Genomic DNA, 17,471 nt, shown 5'->3' with positions numbered 1-17,471 from the left:
TTGTTTAATAGTTAGATCTTAACCATCTATTTAGAGACAGGTTAAGTGATATAGAAAACAAGTTTGAAATCGTGGGTGTCCAAAGAGGAAAAATCTTGCCATACACCCAAAGGTTAAGGACAAATATTGCTATTCCAATAATGTGTTTTATGAGACAGCACACTTCAGATACATTTACTTTACAAAAGTCAAAACTTGTCATCATTAAGGCCATTAGAGGATAAGTGAATCATCAATAAAACAGAAAAAATATAGAGTAGACATCCAGGTTAATGCTTTCAAAATCAAATCATTTGAAATGAATTTTTCATAACTTCATAAGGAATGGGTCTCTGATACTAGGAAATAAAATGAACTGTGAGCTATGTACCAAACTTAAGTTGTGCAAGGAATCAGAAGAAATGATTCACTGGAATTTGTCAGAAATATGCAATTACCACAACCAACTTTAAGATCAATTGCATTTCTTTGGAGTGGTTTACTTTACATAGTTGAAATCAGCTTTATTTTCTAGAACAGTTGTGGTGACTAGAAGTAATCCCTTCTATTCCAGTGTGTTGGTTTTTTATAACTATAAAATTGTTTGGAAGAATGAACCCCTGCCTTCTTCAGAACAACATGGGGTTTTAAAATACCTTGATTAAAACAAACAAACAAAAACTCCTCTCTCACAGGCAGTACTTAACAAAGTTTTCAATGACAAAAACCCTTTCATCTAACCATCATCCTTCATGCTGCAACTTAAGCTACCATTTCCTGACAAGTGTGCCCTATCTTGATGTGGCATGAAAATACTTGAGGAATGACCTGATGCCTGGTGCTGCCCACCTCAACAGATGACGCTGTTAACAGTTGCTTTACTCATCTCTTGGTAGTTCTCTCAAATAACCGTCTATAATTAAATATGCTCATTAATAATAAATAGGGGACATCCGGGGCAAATCACATTTCTTATGTGAATAGCCATCGTCTAGCCTCACAACACAAAGACAAATTGAATGTAAAAGCGTTTATTATGGAAGTAAATTTTGAATTCTGAAAAGGAATGACTTCTGTATAGTACAAATGATGTGATTTTTTTTTTTTTTGCACTGTGTTGACTTGATCTAGTATGTAGAGTTTCTCCTTAAAATGGGGTCAAGTTGTAATCACATAGTCAAGTGTGACAATGACAGATTTTAGGTTTGAAGGATAAAAGATAACACCTAAAGTATTTTTTTTAACGTTTATTTATTTATTTTTGAGAGAGAGAGAGAGAAGAAAGGAAGGGAGGAGGAGGAGGAGGAGGAGAGAGAGACAGAGAGAGAGAGAGAGAGAAAGAGAGAATCCCAAGCAGGCTCTGTACAATCAATGCAGAGCCTGATGCAGGACTGTCTCACAAACCATGAGATCATGACCTGAGCCCAAATGAAGAGTCAGATGCTGAACTGACTGAGCCACCCAGGTGCCCCTCACCTAAAGCAATTTAAATTATGCCAAATTAACTATGAAGTTAAACCTCAGGGTATACCGGATTTTTGGGTAAGTTCACTTGTTTGTCATGGACTGAAAAAAAAAAACCTAAAAAACATTTGTTTTATCCTTATGAAGATGGAGAAGATACAAAACTGTATTGTTTCAGACTAAATAATTATGAAATAATTATACCTTTTCATAGATTTCCTAAACCTTTGGATTGATTGCTGAATTTCACAAACAGGCACATTTTCATCCTTGACCATTCAGAGCAGTGAATTTACTTATGACTCAATGGTCTCTGTTTCCCGGCAGCGTGGGGAGACTGCATTGCACATGGCAGCCCGGGCAGGGCAGGTGGAAGTGGTCCGATGCCTCCTGAGAAATGGTGCCCTTGTCGATGCCAGAGCCAGGGTACGTGCTGGTGCTGGAGGTTCTCTCCTACTGCGTGCATGAGTTTCACCCTTATGATGGAATGCTATTCTTCATGTCCCTGACTTGGAAATGCCATGGATTGTACGCGAAAGTATCAATTCAATAGCAGTTTTATAGGCAAAAAAGGAAATGGTATAGTAAATATACACAATGGAAAATGCACCCCAATTTCAGAAACATTAACTTTGAAAAAAATGTATAATTTAGTCTCTAAGAAATATAGCATTGACTAGCCTAATAATTTTTTAACCTATGGAAACACTTTTACTTATATCTTTTCATGAATTTAAAAAATTTACCGCATTATAGACATAGTATGCGTATTAAAATATATTTCTTACCATAAGCCAATCAAATTGCCACAGACATTCCTTACTAGTTACTTACAAGCAAATTATACTCAAAGTTTTAGTGTTGTACCTTTATCTCTATTATTATTTTCCTCCTTTATATCATGAATTATACTTTTCTTCTTACTCTGATTTTATGTATTTAGACAGTCTGCACTTCTGTGATTCCAAGTAGAACAATTGGGGTCTGGAGATTACTTGATCAGATTCTCTTGTTTCTAATTGCTTCAAATCCCTTCACAGCTTGATTTTTCCTTCCTTCCTTCCCTTTTTTTTAAATTCACTTCCCATTTGCTTTTCTCACCTTCTTCCTCTACACTGAATATGCTAGTAATTTTTTATCAGTGTACTATATCTTCAATTTCCTTTTTCACGTCGTTCCTTTATTTATTTATTTATTTATTTTTTTGCACTAGCATCTTTGGGATTCTCTCTGCTTCAATATTTGAAGTACCTAAGCTAGAACTCACTTCAGCTTGACTTGTACCATCATGACTCCCTTTTAGAAATGGTATTGTATTAGAATGAAAACATCTGGCTGGAGTCCTTACACATTGTTATTTCAGGCAAGTCATTGCACTTCTAGGTCCTTAAAATATAAAGGTTGGACTTGAAACTCCTTTGCAGACTTCCTTAATATTCTCTGACTCTATGAACTTAATAGAATTTTTTCTACAGACCTTCATGAAAAATCCAGTGAAACATGGGCAGCCTTAACATTACTCTTGTCCTTTTGGATTTTATCTGCCTTTTTATCCATTGTGTGAGCAATGTAATTTATGTTCTTTGGTAATCATCATTGGTATTTTATGTTCTTATATATTTAGAGCTTTTGTTATCCAAACTGTATTTTTCTCTACCTTGGCACTTTTCTTGTTTCCTCTCACCCCCAAGACTTTTTTTTTTTTAACATTCATTTATTTTTGAGAGAGAGAGTGAGCACAAGTGCCTACGAGTGGGAAAGGGGCAGAGAGAGGGGGACAGAGGATCTGAAGCTGGCTCTGCGCTGACAGCAGAGAACCCAGTATGAGTCTTGAACTCACGAACTGTGAGATCATGACCTGAACCTTAGCTGGATGCTTAACTGACTGAACCACCCAGGCACCCCTTCCAAGACTAGTTTTTAAGAGCAGTTTTAGGTTCACAGCAAATTGAGAGGAGGTTACAGAGATTGCCCATATACTCCCTGATCCCACACAGGCATAGGCCACCCCATTATCAACTTTCCCTATAGGAGCAGTACATGTGTTAGAATTGAGGAACACACATTGACACATCCTTATCCCCCAAAGTCAATAGTTTACATTAGGGTTTACTTTTGGCGTTTCACATTCTGTGGGTTTGGACAAATGTATAATGACATGTATCCATCCTTATCATACAGAGTAGTTTTACTGCCCTAAAAACCTTCTGTGTTCCACCTATTCTCATTTCCTTTCAAGCTTACCTGGCCTTAGTTATTTAAAAAATACACACACACACACACACACACACACACATATGTATATATATATATATATATATATATATATACATATAGTTAATCAATGCACTCTGAGTATCATGAACTTCAGTATTTTTACCAGAAATGTGGTAATATTTTTAGTAAATATTTGTAATCCATATTTAATAGTAAAAGGGTTTCCTGTTTATCTCTCAAAATTAAACTGCTTAATATCTTTCTATATTCAAATTTAATGTATTCTATTTATTTTATTTTATTAGAGAAAGAGAGAGCACAAGCAGGGGAGGGGCAGAGAGAAAGGGAGACACAGAATCTGAAGCAGGCTTCAGGCTCTGAGCTGTCATCACAGATCCCGATGCAGGGGCCGAATTCGTGAAGCACAAGATCATGACCCTAAGCCCAAGTCAAACGCTCAACCAACTGAGTCACCCAGACACCTCTAATTAATTCTGTTTTTAAAGGAAATTTGCTTATTTTCATATATCTTTGCCAATTTTTTGTGTTATCAATTTAACATGTTATTTATCACCTTATGCTTTTTTGGGTACCATCTGCAACCCCTTCCTCAGAAACCACTGGCTACAAACTCTTTACTGTGAAATATTATAACATTTATGTATGTGTTTATTTTTACACACAAATTCCATCAATTCTATTGTTTTGCTTCTCTTTTGCAACTACATTTAATGCCATGGTCTACATATATAAACATCTATAATTTTTTATTCCTCCTTATTTAAGTATCACATTTTATGACCCTTTGTTTTTTCAACTCCACCACCTACCCTAGGATGCAAGTGAAATTCCTTTCTTATAGCATCCTTCTGTGGTGGACAGGAGAAACTGCCATAGCCTTACATAAAGGCATGCTAATGAAAGGTCATTATGCATGACATCACCTGGGGATCCTGTTAAAATGCAGATTGAACTCAGTAGGGCTGGGATGAGGTCCAAAATCTGTTATTTCTAAAAACTCACAAGTGATGCCCATGTTCCTGATCCTGGGATCATGCTGAGCAGCAAGAAGCTTTGGTTTTCCTTTTCACATGTTCTATTTTAAGTTGTACTTTCACCCTGAGTTTCTATTTTTATTTAGCCCTTTAGGTTTCCCTGGAAATCTTTGATTTAGTTAACATTTGTACAGCGGTTTATACTTCATAAAGTATTTTAACACAAATTATCTTCTTCAACACACAGAACAACCCTGTGTTGTAGGGTGGTTTGAGTTCTAAAATTCAAAATGCCGTCTTGCCTGAGGTCATGGAATTAGAAAGGATGAGAAAAAGGTTCCTCCTTGGTTCTGTGTCTTTCTCCTAGGTTTTCTCTGCTGACATCATTATCTCCGTTTCAGATGTAAAGGGAGCCCTTATCTCTTTCATCTAAACAAACAACAGGATTCTAGTCACATTTCCCACCTGAGCTGTTCACTATGGCCAGGTTATCTTATCAAGCCTGGGTTCCATGCCCATTCAGGAGGTGGGATGAGATGATTGGCAGTCCCCCCAGAGCCACGTGTAGTGTGGGATGTCCCCTTCCCCCAAAGGAGGGAGGGAGGGAGGGCTCTTCCCAGAAGAGTATTGAACAGAAAAACCAACATCTATCTGTTCTGTTTTACCTGCTGGTTTCCCAGCAAGCATACACACATGGCCTGCGCTTCTGAAAACTCTGTTAACCTAATACATTGCTTTATAATTCACTCTGTGTCAAAGGGGAGATGGTCAGCAGTTACACTCAGGTACTACACTGAACTCCAAGGGCAAGTTCTCTGGATAGTCTATACTTCTTAATCAGGTTTGGAAATAATATCTCCTGGTTATATAATCATGGCACTACTCCTAATTTATAATGAAAGAAAAATCATGTACTCACGACAGTATCTCTCATTTGAAAAGTGCAAGCGGCATACTCTCTTCAACAGTCAAGAACGTAAGGCATATTTTGCTGGACAGACTGGGGAGCATGGACTACAGTGGCATAAGTTCGTCAGTCAGTCCATATGCTTGCCCTCAGACTCTGCTCTCATCAAGGTTCTTCCTTGTCCCGTATCCTCCATGGACATGACCGAGAGAACCCCTGGAGCCTGCCCATTGGGGAGCTCTCTTGCTTTAGGTGCCCATGTTCTGTTGGCATTATATGGGGGGCTGACATTTGCTTTAGGGATTGAGCAATAAGAAGGCCCCTAGGCTTAAACTCACTTGAAACTTAATTCACCTTAAAATTTTAGTCAGCTCCCAGTTGATTAGGTTCCTGGGAATCCTGTTAGCTAAGAACTAATAGCAGAAATTTTATCAAATCTTTGAACCTTGTCCCAGCCATTACTGTTTCTGACCCTTGGTAAACGAGTTGGGGCTCAGCAAGTCTTCCTAATTTGGGAAGACTGTAGCTTGTGGTAGTAAGGCAGAGCTCATCTCTTCCTGGTCCAGGCTGTATCACAGTCAATGGCACTTTATGGTGAGGGAATAATTATTGCCCCTTATATTTGAAAGAGGCCTAGAGGATCAAGCTAACCCCCCCCCCCCCTTTTAAATCTCTTTCCATCAATATTATTTTCTGTGCTTTCCCAATTCTTTGCCTTGGCTTGAATTAACTTTAGCTTGGGACAGCAAATTCAACTCTTGCAGTTCAACAGGGAAATAAATAATTCTGCAAACCTTAGAGGTCTTATATCTCTAGTTACCATTGGGAAGACTTTCTAACCAAATTTGTTTGTTCTTCTCTTTTTCGCTTTCAGATAGGACTGTACCAAAAGTTGAAGAAAGTAGGCAAGACAGCTTATTTCTTAACTTAAACAAAAACAAAAACAAAATGAAGGAAACAAAATCAAGTGCCTGAATGCTCTGTAGTCTGAGAACCAAAGGACAACTTAACCAAATACTTGGCTGTTACTAGCCCTAGATTAAGATGTCCTCATTGCCCCAATTCTTCCACTCACTCATCAAGAACACCTTTTAGATTATGTCACTTGCAGTACCCACCTCTATCAAATTGTTGGGCAGAAGTGCAAGAAGGGAAACCCGGAAACAACAGATATTCATGATAGCTATTCTCAAGTTCTTCAGTTCTTTTATTGTTGTTGTTTTGCTCTCCATTTATCCTCATAACTCAGTTCTCCCCATTTGTCTATTTTCTCTGCTATATATTTAAAAACAGTTGTATCTTCCGAAGTGTTGCAGTCCCCTTTTCTATTGAGAGTCGCTTCATTCTGTTAGTTTCCTCAGTGGCCAATGTAACTGTGTCTATTTCAGTAGAATGTATAGAGGAATAAATATCTTTTGAACCCAATGCCTGAGTTCAAGTCCTGTTTTAATAGCCTGGTGACAGTCCTGGAGAACTACTTTAATTCCTCTTAATCTCAGTCTTCTAGAAAATGATACTAATACTACATTATACACCTTCTTTTCAGGTCTTTTGTAAGACTAGGATCAAGTATGCATCATACCTGAAGGAAGTTTATAAATTGCAATTTTTCAAAAAATTCCAATTCTCTTACTAAAATACTTGTATTATTATTTATTATTTACTTTTCACCACCCTGAAATTCATACAATGCTATTTCCTCTCATCCTGAATACTTCTTTTTTCTGGTACTTTAAGACACTGCATTTATTTGAACAGCTCTTCCCCCACTCTATTATATCTTTTTTCCATTCATTCTTAGCTCAGTATGCTGACCCAGATTTTCCTTCCTCACTCTGATTATGACATGCCTTTGGACAGATTGTAAAGACATACCTGTTTTCATCACTAAGATTATACTCAACTTTCTTTTTATAAGAAGATGGCTTGGCCTGGTTCTCTTAACACTGAAATGAAAGCATTTTTCTGACTACACATTAGAGTCGGGTGATTTCTTGAGCCTCCTCCAACCTATCCTCCCTATTCGTAGTACCAACTATGTCTTCTCTGTGTTTCTAAATTAAAAGCACTCGGCAAATAGTTAACCCCATTTGCTTCTTGCCAGAGTTCCATTTCATCTTTGAAGTCCTGGATCCAAGTCCCGGAACTATATGCAGTGTTTCCTGGAACAGCATTTTTTTTTTAAAAATCAGATTATGATATCTTCTTTTTATGCAGTCCCTTCTTGGAGAAAATGACCAGCATTTGTATCCTTGGCTTGTTTGAGTTAAGTAAGAACAGTTTTCCCTGGATCCCTTTTTTTTCCTCTGGATATAGTTCCCAGAATAAGTACTGTCTCTTAATGAAAGCTTTTGGATGAGAATCTAGGTCTTAGGCCTCTGGACTAGATTTTTTTTCTTACTCAGAACCACGAGTTGGTTTGTATTTAAGCATTAGTGGGGGCTAAAGCCTTAATGAGTTGAGAAACATGTGGGTGTGCCCCGGAAACAATGACCAAGTTCATGAAAGTACATACTTCTAGAAAAGTCTAAGGAAGATTTTGTGACCAAACAAGTCACCTCCATAACAAAATATACCATAAATCATGGTCAGAGTAGTAATAATATCCTTTTGGCTAGGCGCTACTAGAAATTCCAAGGAGACATCAGGAAACATCTGAGTGAAATATGTCATCAGTGAAGTTTGGCTTGTTTTGGCACTAATTTTTTACTTGAGTTGTAGGAGGAACAGACGCCTTTGCACATTGCCTCTCGCCTTGGTAAGACAGAAATTGTCCAGCTGCTTCTACAACATATGGCTCATCCAGATGCAGCCACAACAAATGGGTACACGCCCCTGCACATCTCTGCCAGGGAAGGCCAGGTAGATGTGGCATCAGTCCTCTTGGAAGCAGGAGCAGCCCACTCTTTAGCTACCAAGGTAAGGGGATGGCTCCATGACAACATGGACCGGGAAGGATCTGAGTCAGGATTCCTCTGTTCTACTATATAGAGTATCAAGAAAGGTAGATCTCCTTTAGGCCTCTGACTTTTTCCTATTTAAATATTTTAGATTCATTTTCTAAATCATCAAAGGGGATTGTGAAACTCCATACCATGCCTTCAGTAAAGAGTGCTAGATTCCATCTTTCTAGTTAGTATTGTTTCTAATACAGGTATCTAGTGCTTTAACTGAGATTATTTCCATAGAGCAAGGGCCACTTTCTCTTCTCTTTCCATCATAAAATGTATAATGTAGTCCAAGAGAAAAAATATAAGATTCTCAAATACGTTGAACTAGTATTACTAATGAAGAAAAAAATTGCATTAAATTGGCAATACTGTATTTGCTAAGAGTTTTAGTACTATCTAGAAGTTCACCTCACTTGATCTTGCGATTTTATAACTGTGGTATCAGCCAGTTATCATTCCCATTCTGCTCTCTAATATTTATAGGCTATATTCTTGCCTGGGTATGTACAGTCTCTAAAGAGAGCTGTGCTAGAAAATCACTTCATTAGTTGTGTATTCTTTGTATATGCCAGCCTGAATTTGACTTATGTTCGGAGTTTCATGCCGGGGCAGAATAATTTTTCTCCACTTTATACATCCTATTTGAAATTCACTCTGTGGATGTGACTTAGAATAAAACACAAACACACTCAGCTAATCAGTGCTAAAGAAATTGGACGAGTACAGAAGAGTAGGGAAATGAGACAAGTTTAAAGCCTACCACAAGTGTGTTGTTTGCAAGGCAAAACAATTCCCATGAGTACAGCAGTGATTCATATTATTTAAAAGACATTTTCAATTTGCTCATAGTAAATAAGCATAAGTACTACATCTGAGGGCGAAGTATGAACTGGAGTAGTATTGTCGCATCTGTTGTACTAGCAGAAGGGGCAACCGCTAGCTATGACTTAATCTGGTTGCCTGTGGCATGTTTTCAATGTAAGAAATTGATACCTATTCAAATGCTGAAATCTGAAGAGTTGCCAGGAATTTAAAAGTCATTTTTTGGAAAAACCCAAACCCAGAAACTAAGCAACAAACTACTAATAGCAACAAGAACCACCCAAGAGAGACTGGGTGACTGTCTCGTCAGATGAAGGTGGTAAATAATTTCAGGTATCTAAAATATAGAAATAGAGAATAAAATATGTGCCTTCCAAAGTTGTTTAGGATTTCAAAAATATGTCTAGAGCAATAGTAAAGTGCAGCAGTCAAATGGAAGGGAATATTAAACTGACCAGTTTAACAGTGGAACTCACTGGGGTTCTGATGAATAGTTGACTCATCATCATTAAAGCTGTTGGAGTGTTTATAAATATCAGAGGGTAAATGAAGTCCTGATGAGGTTACCATAGGGAAAGAAGGAATGTGTGACTTGAGATGCTTTCCAACCTCTATTTTGTGATTCTACATTAAAGATTCTATGTAGTTTTGTCTAGTAATAGGTTCCAAATTTATAAAGGAGCTGGATCACTCTTCCAGCAGGACTTTAAGGGTAAGGCATTTATTTTTCTTCCTTACCACATGGTTTTTTTCTCAAAGGATTCTTCTTCATCCTGATTGTCACGCCAACCATTGTGTGCATTGAGCAGACGGAGCACATTCCCAGTAAATGTTGGCTTAAATGGGCTAGTGCAAGGAGGAGGAAATACTTCCTGTATTTGTCCCACACTTGGAGAAAGTGAAAGACTCACTCTCCTCCAAGGACTTATTAGTAGTGCCAAAGGGTTCAAAAAGAAATAAAAAGAAAAACAACATCTTAAAAGTAATTTGTGTGGTGACACTGTGAACGGGCAATATTGTTTCTGGGGAGATACTCTGTATTGCAACGAAGGCTTAAATGGTCCCAAGGATAAGCTATATCTTACACCACCTGCCGCAGGCACATTTACTTTGTGTGTTGTACAGGCCCTGGTCAGCTTTAGAATTCTCCCAGTCCACTGTAGTGCCAGAAGAGCATGTGGCTAGACTGTCTGGCCAAGAGGATGGATTTGAGATCATGGTGTAGGAACTGTGCCATCCTTGAGATCTGAGCCCAGCGACTTGGCTGTTTTTATAACACACTGCTAATTACAGAGATGGCATTAGTCAGGCACATAAGTCAGTGAATCTATAAACATGGGTAAGAGAGCATTCTTTTAAAAAAGCTTTACACTGTGGTGGGTTTAAAAGTCTGATGTCAGTCAGCTCAACATTGTGCCAGAAGTAGAAGTGTATTTTACAAAAGGAATTGGTCTTTTATACAGCGTAGGTCTTCTGGGAAAGGGGATAACAGGATGGGAGGTGCTTTTTCGTAGTGAACATTTTTTTCTCTGTCAACCATTTATCCTGCTATTTCTGCAGAAGATACAAATCAACTAATCACAATAATAATATATTTTTTTTACCATTGCTGCTGAAATATCCTAAAATTTAAATGAAGAAATTTGGAATTCAGGTATTATAAAGAGAAGGCAGTTATTGTCTCAGTCTAGAGACAAGAAAAAGCCAAGCTCCCCTCCACATCCTGCCCAACTCACTAACGAGAGCCATTTTAGGGACACTGGTAGCTTTTATAAATCCCAGCCCCATAAAGTCAAATGTCAATTTCTAAGCCCTCAAAATAAAATTTGTTTTGTTCAGTCTATTAAGTCAAACTCTTGTGCGTTAAATTTCCTTCTTTTTTTCTAGTCCTTGTTTGTGGCTCACAGATTTAATGCTTCTCATTATTTCTCCCAAATAGAGAGACCCAATATAGTTTGCTTAATATGTTAACAAATAAAACAAGTTTTGTTAGGAGTCACAAAAATAAATATTACATTTTACTTTTGTTCTTCACATTCCAGAAAGGTTTCACTCCCCTGCATGTAGCAGCCAAGTATGGAAGCCTGGATGTGGCAAAACTCCTCTTGCAACGCCGTGCTGCTGCAGATTCTGCAGGGAAGGTAAAGGTTTTTACTAATACGTGACATTTTTCAATTAGCAATAATCGCGCCTCCGATAAACCTCATTGGCTACGATACTGCCACTGCGCAAAGCTAATATGTGACATTTTTATAACTCAGTCAAGTTGGAAGCTTTGGAGATCTGTGCTTCAGGATATTTTTCCCACTCTCCTGAAAGGAATATGAAAGCAACTGATGAAACTATGCCAAATACACATGATGGCTCTCTGTCCGTGACCTGTCCACATACACACCAATTTAGAAGGCATTTAAAGCTGTGCCTCCAATGTATGTTCTTGTCACAGCAGGGCCCAGAACATCTCTAAATTTAGAAGAGCCCTTGCAATGTTAACGTAGTAATTCTTGCATAGCATTTTAGACTTCTTTTTATGGTGGATATCAAGATAACCTGTGCTAATTTAAGCTCAACCAAGCGTTTTCAGTTTTAGCTAAGTTTCTAATATGAAAACCATTAGGCATTTATTTGATTTTTTTATTGACCATATTAATTAATTAACACGGACTTAATATACATCGGTTTCCATGCATTTTGGTAGCTTCAGGGCAGCTAACGCTAATTTATTAATGCTGAATTTAAACACACCCTTTACAGAATGGCCTTACCCCACTCCATGTTGCTGCTCATTATGACAACCAGAAGGTGGCACTGCTGTTACTGGAGAAGGGTGCTTCCCCTCATGCCACTGCCAAGGTGAGGACCGCAGAAAAGGGTTTACAGACACAGGGTATAACTATAATCTGACCGCACGTGGGAATTTTTATTTTTTTTAATTTTAATTCCAATATAGTTAATGTACAGTGTTATATTGGTTTCATGTGTACAATATAGTGATTCAATAATTCCATAAATCACCCAGTGCTCATCATGAGTAGCGCCCTCCTTAATGCCCATCACCTGTTTCACCCATCCCTCACCCATCTCCCCTCTGGTGACCATCAGTTTGTTTTCCATAGTTAAGAGTCTGTTTCTTGGTTTGTGTCTCTCTCTCTCTCTCTCTCTCTCTCTCTCTCTCTCCCTTTTTTCCTTTGGTTGTTTGTTTTATTTCTTAAATTCCACACATGAGTGGAATCATATGTTATTTGTCTTTGATTTCGCTTAGCATAACACTCTCTACCTGCATCCGTGTTGTTCCAGGGAATTTTTTTTAAACACATGCTATCGTATAATTGCAAGTAGTTCTAGTGATAGCAGCTTTTGATATTGACTTTTTAAAAAATTTTCTACCAGTTGCTTCCACAAAGTCGTTTAAGATTTTTTACCAGTCAGTATAGATTAAGGGGATGTGCCTACGAACCAATAGAGATGACTCTTATTGCCAACACTCTGTTCTAGAGACTGAAGTTTTGAATTTTGAGAAATGAAACCTCATAAAGGCAGATAGGTTTTTTCTTTTCCCCTGTAAACGGCGTGTTCTCCTATAACATAACCTTTGAATTGTTCATTCCTTTAGACTTCAATTTTTTCATTGTAGTATATGTAAGACTCTTTATTTCTTTTTCTTTAAATAGTTCATCCATGTCAACTATAACATACATCCTTTTAAGTCCCTAGGCTAGGAATTCCTTTTTGGTGTACCAATTCTGAGGTACAATTCTGGTACCATGTAGCACCAATTTCTGAGATGGTCCCAACTAAGACTTGTACCTATGGATAGGGCATCTTTCGCCATTGGAGCTGTCCCTTATTTACACTGAAAATACACATGAATGTCATATGATACATAAAGTAAACATTGTACCTTTCATTAATTCATTCGGCAAACATGTACTGAGGACATATTAGGATTTATTTAAAAAGAAAAAGTGTTTATTTTGTTAGGAAAATAGTCATGTAATGTTAGATGACATAATAAAACAGCTCAACCACCGTTTATTAGCCAAGCACTGTGCCTACCACTTTACATGCAATATCTCATTTAAATTCATAATAATCCTTTGAGATTGGTGTCATAATAATTTCTATTTTACAAATAAAGAAGTGATATTTGAATAGGTTAATTTGTTCAAAGTCACATGACTAAAAAGCAATGGAGCTAATATTTGGCCTCAAGCAATTTGACTTTAGAACCAGCACTCTTTTTTTTTAAGTTTATTTATTTATTTATTTATTTAGGTAATCTCTACACCCATCATGGGCCTCAAACTCACAACCCCAAGATTAAGAGTCAGACGCCCAACCGACTAAGGCACCCAGGCGCCCCTAGAACCAGCACTCTTAACCACTAGGTCCACTGTGTCCCAAAGCAGTAGAGAGAGAATTAGTCTACTTCTATTATATAAATATGTACTCACATGTCTATTTAAATTACATAGTTATACATATATAATAAAATGGGATACATTATATAAAAAGTATACTCTGTCTAATATTATATATTTCATATATAAGTATGTTACATATAAATATACACAACTTTGTACATATAACTACACATATGTCTACATATATATTTATACATTACATATGTATGCATATTTTATTGGTACAAATATACACTAACAATAAAATACTTAAACTATCAAAAAAGGAGGACAAATATTGATAATTATGCTTATCATTCTTATTCCTTGATACTCTTTTCTTAGTAATCTCATCAATTCTGTATTTATTTGATGTCTTTCTTCCTGCTAGTTATAAATACTTGAGGACAGTAATTATGTAATATTCATTTGCATATTCCTGAATTACCTCATACAGTATTATGTGGGTTCTCAATACATTTAAATGAAAGAATGAAGGCTAAGAAACTATTTCAATGGAATAAAAAATATCTGCTCACTTAACATGCCAGTATTTTTTTCATGAACTTTCCAGGCTGGCCATTATCAACATAGATATGAAAGATTTCATCAATACCCAACAATACTTTAACTCTTCCTATGTATAAAGAAAGGATTGTGGTAAAACATTGTTCTCCTCCCACAAGAGACTCTCAATCTACTTGGGAGAGAAGATCTAAATTATAAAATAATCTGTATGGTTTTGCCAGAGAGACAAATATATCCCTGATCTCTAGCCTCTATGGTGTATGGTCTTAGCCACATGCATGGAGTCCAGAAGACCAGGTAGAGCAATCCTCTGCTCCAGAGTTCACAGTAGGATGGGTGTTCAGGAGACTCCTCTGGTATCTTCCACTCATCCACCCCAGCCTGTCAATGAGCATGAGTCCTCTGGGACTACTCCAAAAAGGCTTCTTGGTTTGGACCCTCACTCCCATCTCCCCCTTTTTTTTTTTTAATTTTTTAATGTTTATTTATTTTTGAGGGGGAGAGAGAGAGAGAGAGAGAGTGAGCATGAGCGGGGGAGGAACAGAGAGAGAGAGGGAGACACAGAAGCTGAAACAGGCTCCAGGTTCTGAGCCGTCAGCACAGAGCCCGACGCGGGGCTCAAACCCATGAACCATGAGATCATCACCTGAGCTGAAGTCGGAGCTTAACCGACTGAGCCACACAGGCACCCCTCCCATCCCCACTTTTGACTATTCACTGCAACCACCTGTCCCAGCCACAGACATAATCTCTTGGGCCTTAGAATCTGTTTGCTTCTTTCTACCAGAGCCCAGAGCTTTTCTTAGTTTTTATTAGATTTTTTTTTTTTTTTAGTTATTTGATTCCAAAAAATGTCACTGTACATGAAGTATGAGGGCTCTTCAGATCTTTTAGGTCAAGTATCTACTGGACAGTCAGATCTCTTATATTGTCAAAATTGACACTCTCTTTGATGATCTCTTATGTTGTTTTGATAAAACCTGCTGTTCTCATCCACATAAGTCTCTGACTTCCTAACCTTGGTAAATTTATTCTGATAATTCATCTAATTTGCGTAGAGCCTATGTGCAGGGATGGGAGATGTTTGGATGGAAGAAAATACACTACAGTGCCAAAAAAAAATACTAAACTTATATGGTCCATAAAAATTTATGTGTCCTTTAAAGGAGCTCTTGGTTCTAAGTGCAGTGTTCTAGAACACCTGAAGCATCTGGGACCTGCGATAATATCATGAAAAGGCTTCTAAGGAGAGTTGCCAGATTTCCTCAGCAGCTGAAAGGGAAATATCATTTATTTGAACTGAAAGAGGCCTACTTTTACTCGGAGAAATGGGGGGCAGAGTAGGTAGATAACATAGGACGTTGAGGAACAAGATTCGATGGTGGCATATAAAGACACTTAAATTCTGAAAACTACTTTTTATTTTTTGGTTCCCTTTGCAGTTAGGCTTCAGGAAATAACATAACCTAAAATGACCTCTTATGATAAACTCACAAGAAGCAATTGATCGTTATGCGGCCTTTACCTTCGTTATAACACAGTTAATGTCAAAACCACCATTTTTAGTTTCTATTACACATTTTTCATGGAAAATTCTACCAGAAAAAGAAAATTCTACCTTTGAAAAAAGAAAAGGAAAGGGAACAATATAGGTTCCAGACTTACATTTGTTCCACGGGTCTGTTTGTTGTTTCTTTTAACCAAGTATAGGGTTTAAGGTGTAGCTCTTGTCAGCAAAGTCTGAATTCCTCTGGTCCTCTCTACAAACTCCCACACAAAACTAGTAGCCTCATGTGTCTATTTTTGAGCTCACAGGTTATAGAGGCAATGGGAGATCTAGGATTTTACCTGGCCACAGGATTAATATAAGCTAGTTTTGTTTTTTTTAAATATCTTTTCCATTAGAATGCAACCGCTTAAAGACAAGGATTGTATCTTGTCCACCTTTATATCCTCACACTCTGCGTGGCATGTGCTAGCGACTTACTAAATAGCTATTGAATAAGTAAAAAGTACAATCCAGCTAGAAGCATAGTCGCAGGAGTGTTATAACAAATATACAATATAAAATATACAATATAAAATTCCATTTTATTCTGTACTATTAAAACTGTATCCGAAGCATAGCATTTAGTTCTGGGTAGCACAGTTCAAGACCAGTGTTGACAAACTAAAATCAGTCCAGAACAGATCCTCCTTAACGGAGAGGTCTGGAGATGGGGCTTCTATCAGGAATAGTTGAAGGACTGGGGAAGTTTAACCTGGGAAAGAAGAGTAAAGGGAGACATGAAAACCATCTCCAGGTATTTAAAGGACAGTCATAGGGAAGAGGAACCTGGCTTATTTTATGTTGCTCTGCAGGAGACAACCTATATTATAAAAAGAGGTGTTAAGCTTTGGGGTTTTTGTATCTATACCTGTCTTACAGTAGAATGGGTGCCTTTTGATGTTGGTTGTAAAGATACGAGTGGGTGTTGTTGGATGGGAACTTTAATGGGTAAGAATCTAGATCTACTGTAAACTCACTTTTTAACTTTTCTATTGATTAGAGGTTCTTATTTCCTATTGAATATATATTCCTACTTGAATATATATGCAAAGATATATATTAAGGCAAGTGTTAAACTTACGATGTATATTTTTGTTTTTGTGTTTTTGTTTTTTTGTTTTTTGTTTATAGAATGGCTATACTCCTTTACATATTGCTGCCAAGAAGAATCAAATGCAGATCGCTTCCACACTCCTGAACTATGGAGCAGAGACTAACATTGTAACAAAGCAAGGAGTAACCCCACTCCATCTGGCCTCACAGGAGGGGCACACGGATATGGTCACCTTGCTTCTGGATAAGGGAGCCAATATTCACATGTCAACTAAGGTATTCTGTTTTTGCCTCTTGTTTTAGCCAAGAGTCTCTCAGATGAGTGTAAAGAGAAACCAATCAAAGGTAACGTGTAACAAAAAATGGGGGATACATTAAAAGGAAATAGAGATATCTTATAGAATTCAAGGACAGTTAACAGTCGAGTCTTCTGATGAACAAGAAACCACAAGGAAGCAAGAAGCGGACTCTCTGCCTATATGGCTACATTTCTGAATCTTGACTTTTCCCTGTGAGTCAGTTTCATTTACCTGTCTCTGCAGATCTACTTTCTCTGCTTCTCTGTGAGCAAAGTGATGACCCCACAGCTCCGAAGAGGTAACA

At 37.5% G+C, this 17,471-nt stretch overlaps 1 protein-coding gene and 1 pseudogene across 50 annotated transcripts in view; one reads left to right on the top strand and one right to left on the bottom strand.

The window, feature by feature from the left end:
• The window catches only part of ANK2 (ankyrin 2), a 671,502-nt gene that overhangs the window by 554,367 nt on the left and 99,664 nt on the right, over window positions 1-17,471 (top strand). For 49 of the 50 annotated variants that reach the window (XM_043569982.1, XM_043570198.1, XM_043570029.1 and 46 more), the window contains 5 exons: window positions 1,771-1,869; window positions 8,284-8,481; window positions 11,378-11,476; window positions 12,090-12,188; window positions 16,947-17,144. In XM_043569982.1, coding sequence (XP_043425917.1) covers window positions 1,771-1,869; window positions 8,284-8,481; window positions 11,378-11,476; window positions 12,090-12,188; window positions 16,947-17,144 — 693 coding nt within the window. The remainder of the gene's footprint in view (window positions 1-1,770; window positions 1,870-8,283; window positions 8,482-11,377; window positions 11,477-12,089; window positions 12,189-16,946; window positions 17,145-17,471) is intronic. The other variant, XM_043569994.1, reaches the window with a different exon arrangement.
• LOC122479325 lies at window positions 11,359-11,571 on the bottom strand (annotated as a pseudogene).

The sequence above is a fragment of the Prionailurus bengalensis genome, chromosome B1, assembly GCF_016509475.1.
Source record: "Prionailurus bengalensis isolate Pbe53 chromosome B1, Fcat_Pben_1.1_paternal_pri, whole genome shotgun sequence".
NCBI classification, from domain to species: domain Eukaryota; kingdom Metazoa; phylum Chordata; class Mammalia; order Carnivora; family Felidae; genus Prionailurus; species Prionailurus bengalensis.
The sequence above is the reverse complement of the archived record's forward strand: the minus strand, read 5'-3'. Positions and strand labels throughout refer to the sequence as shown.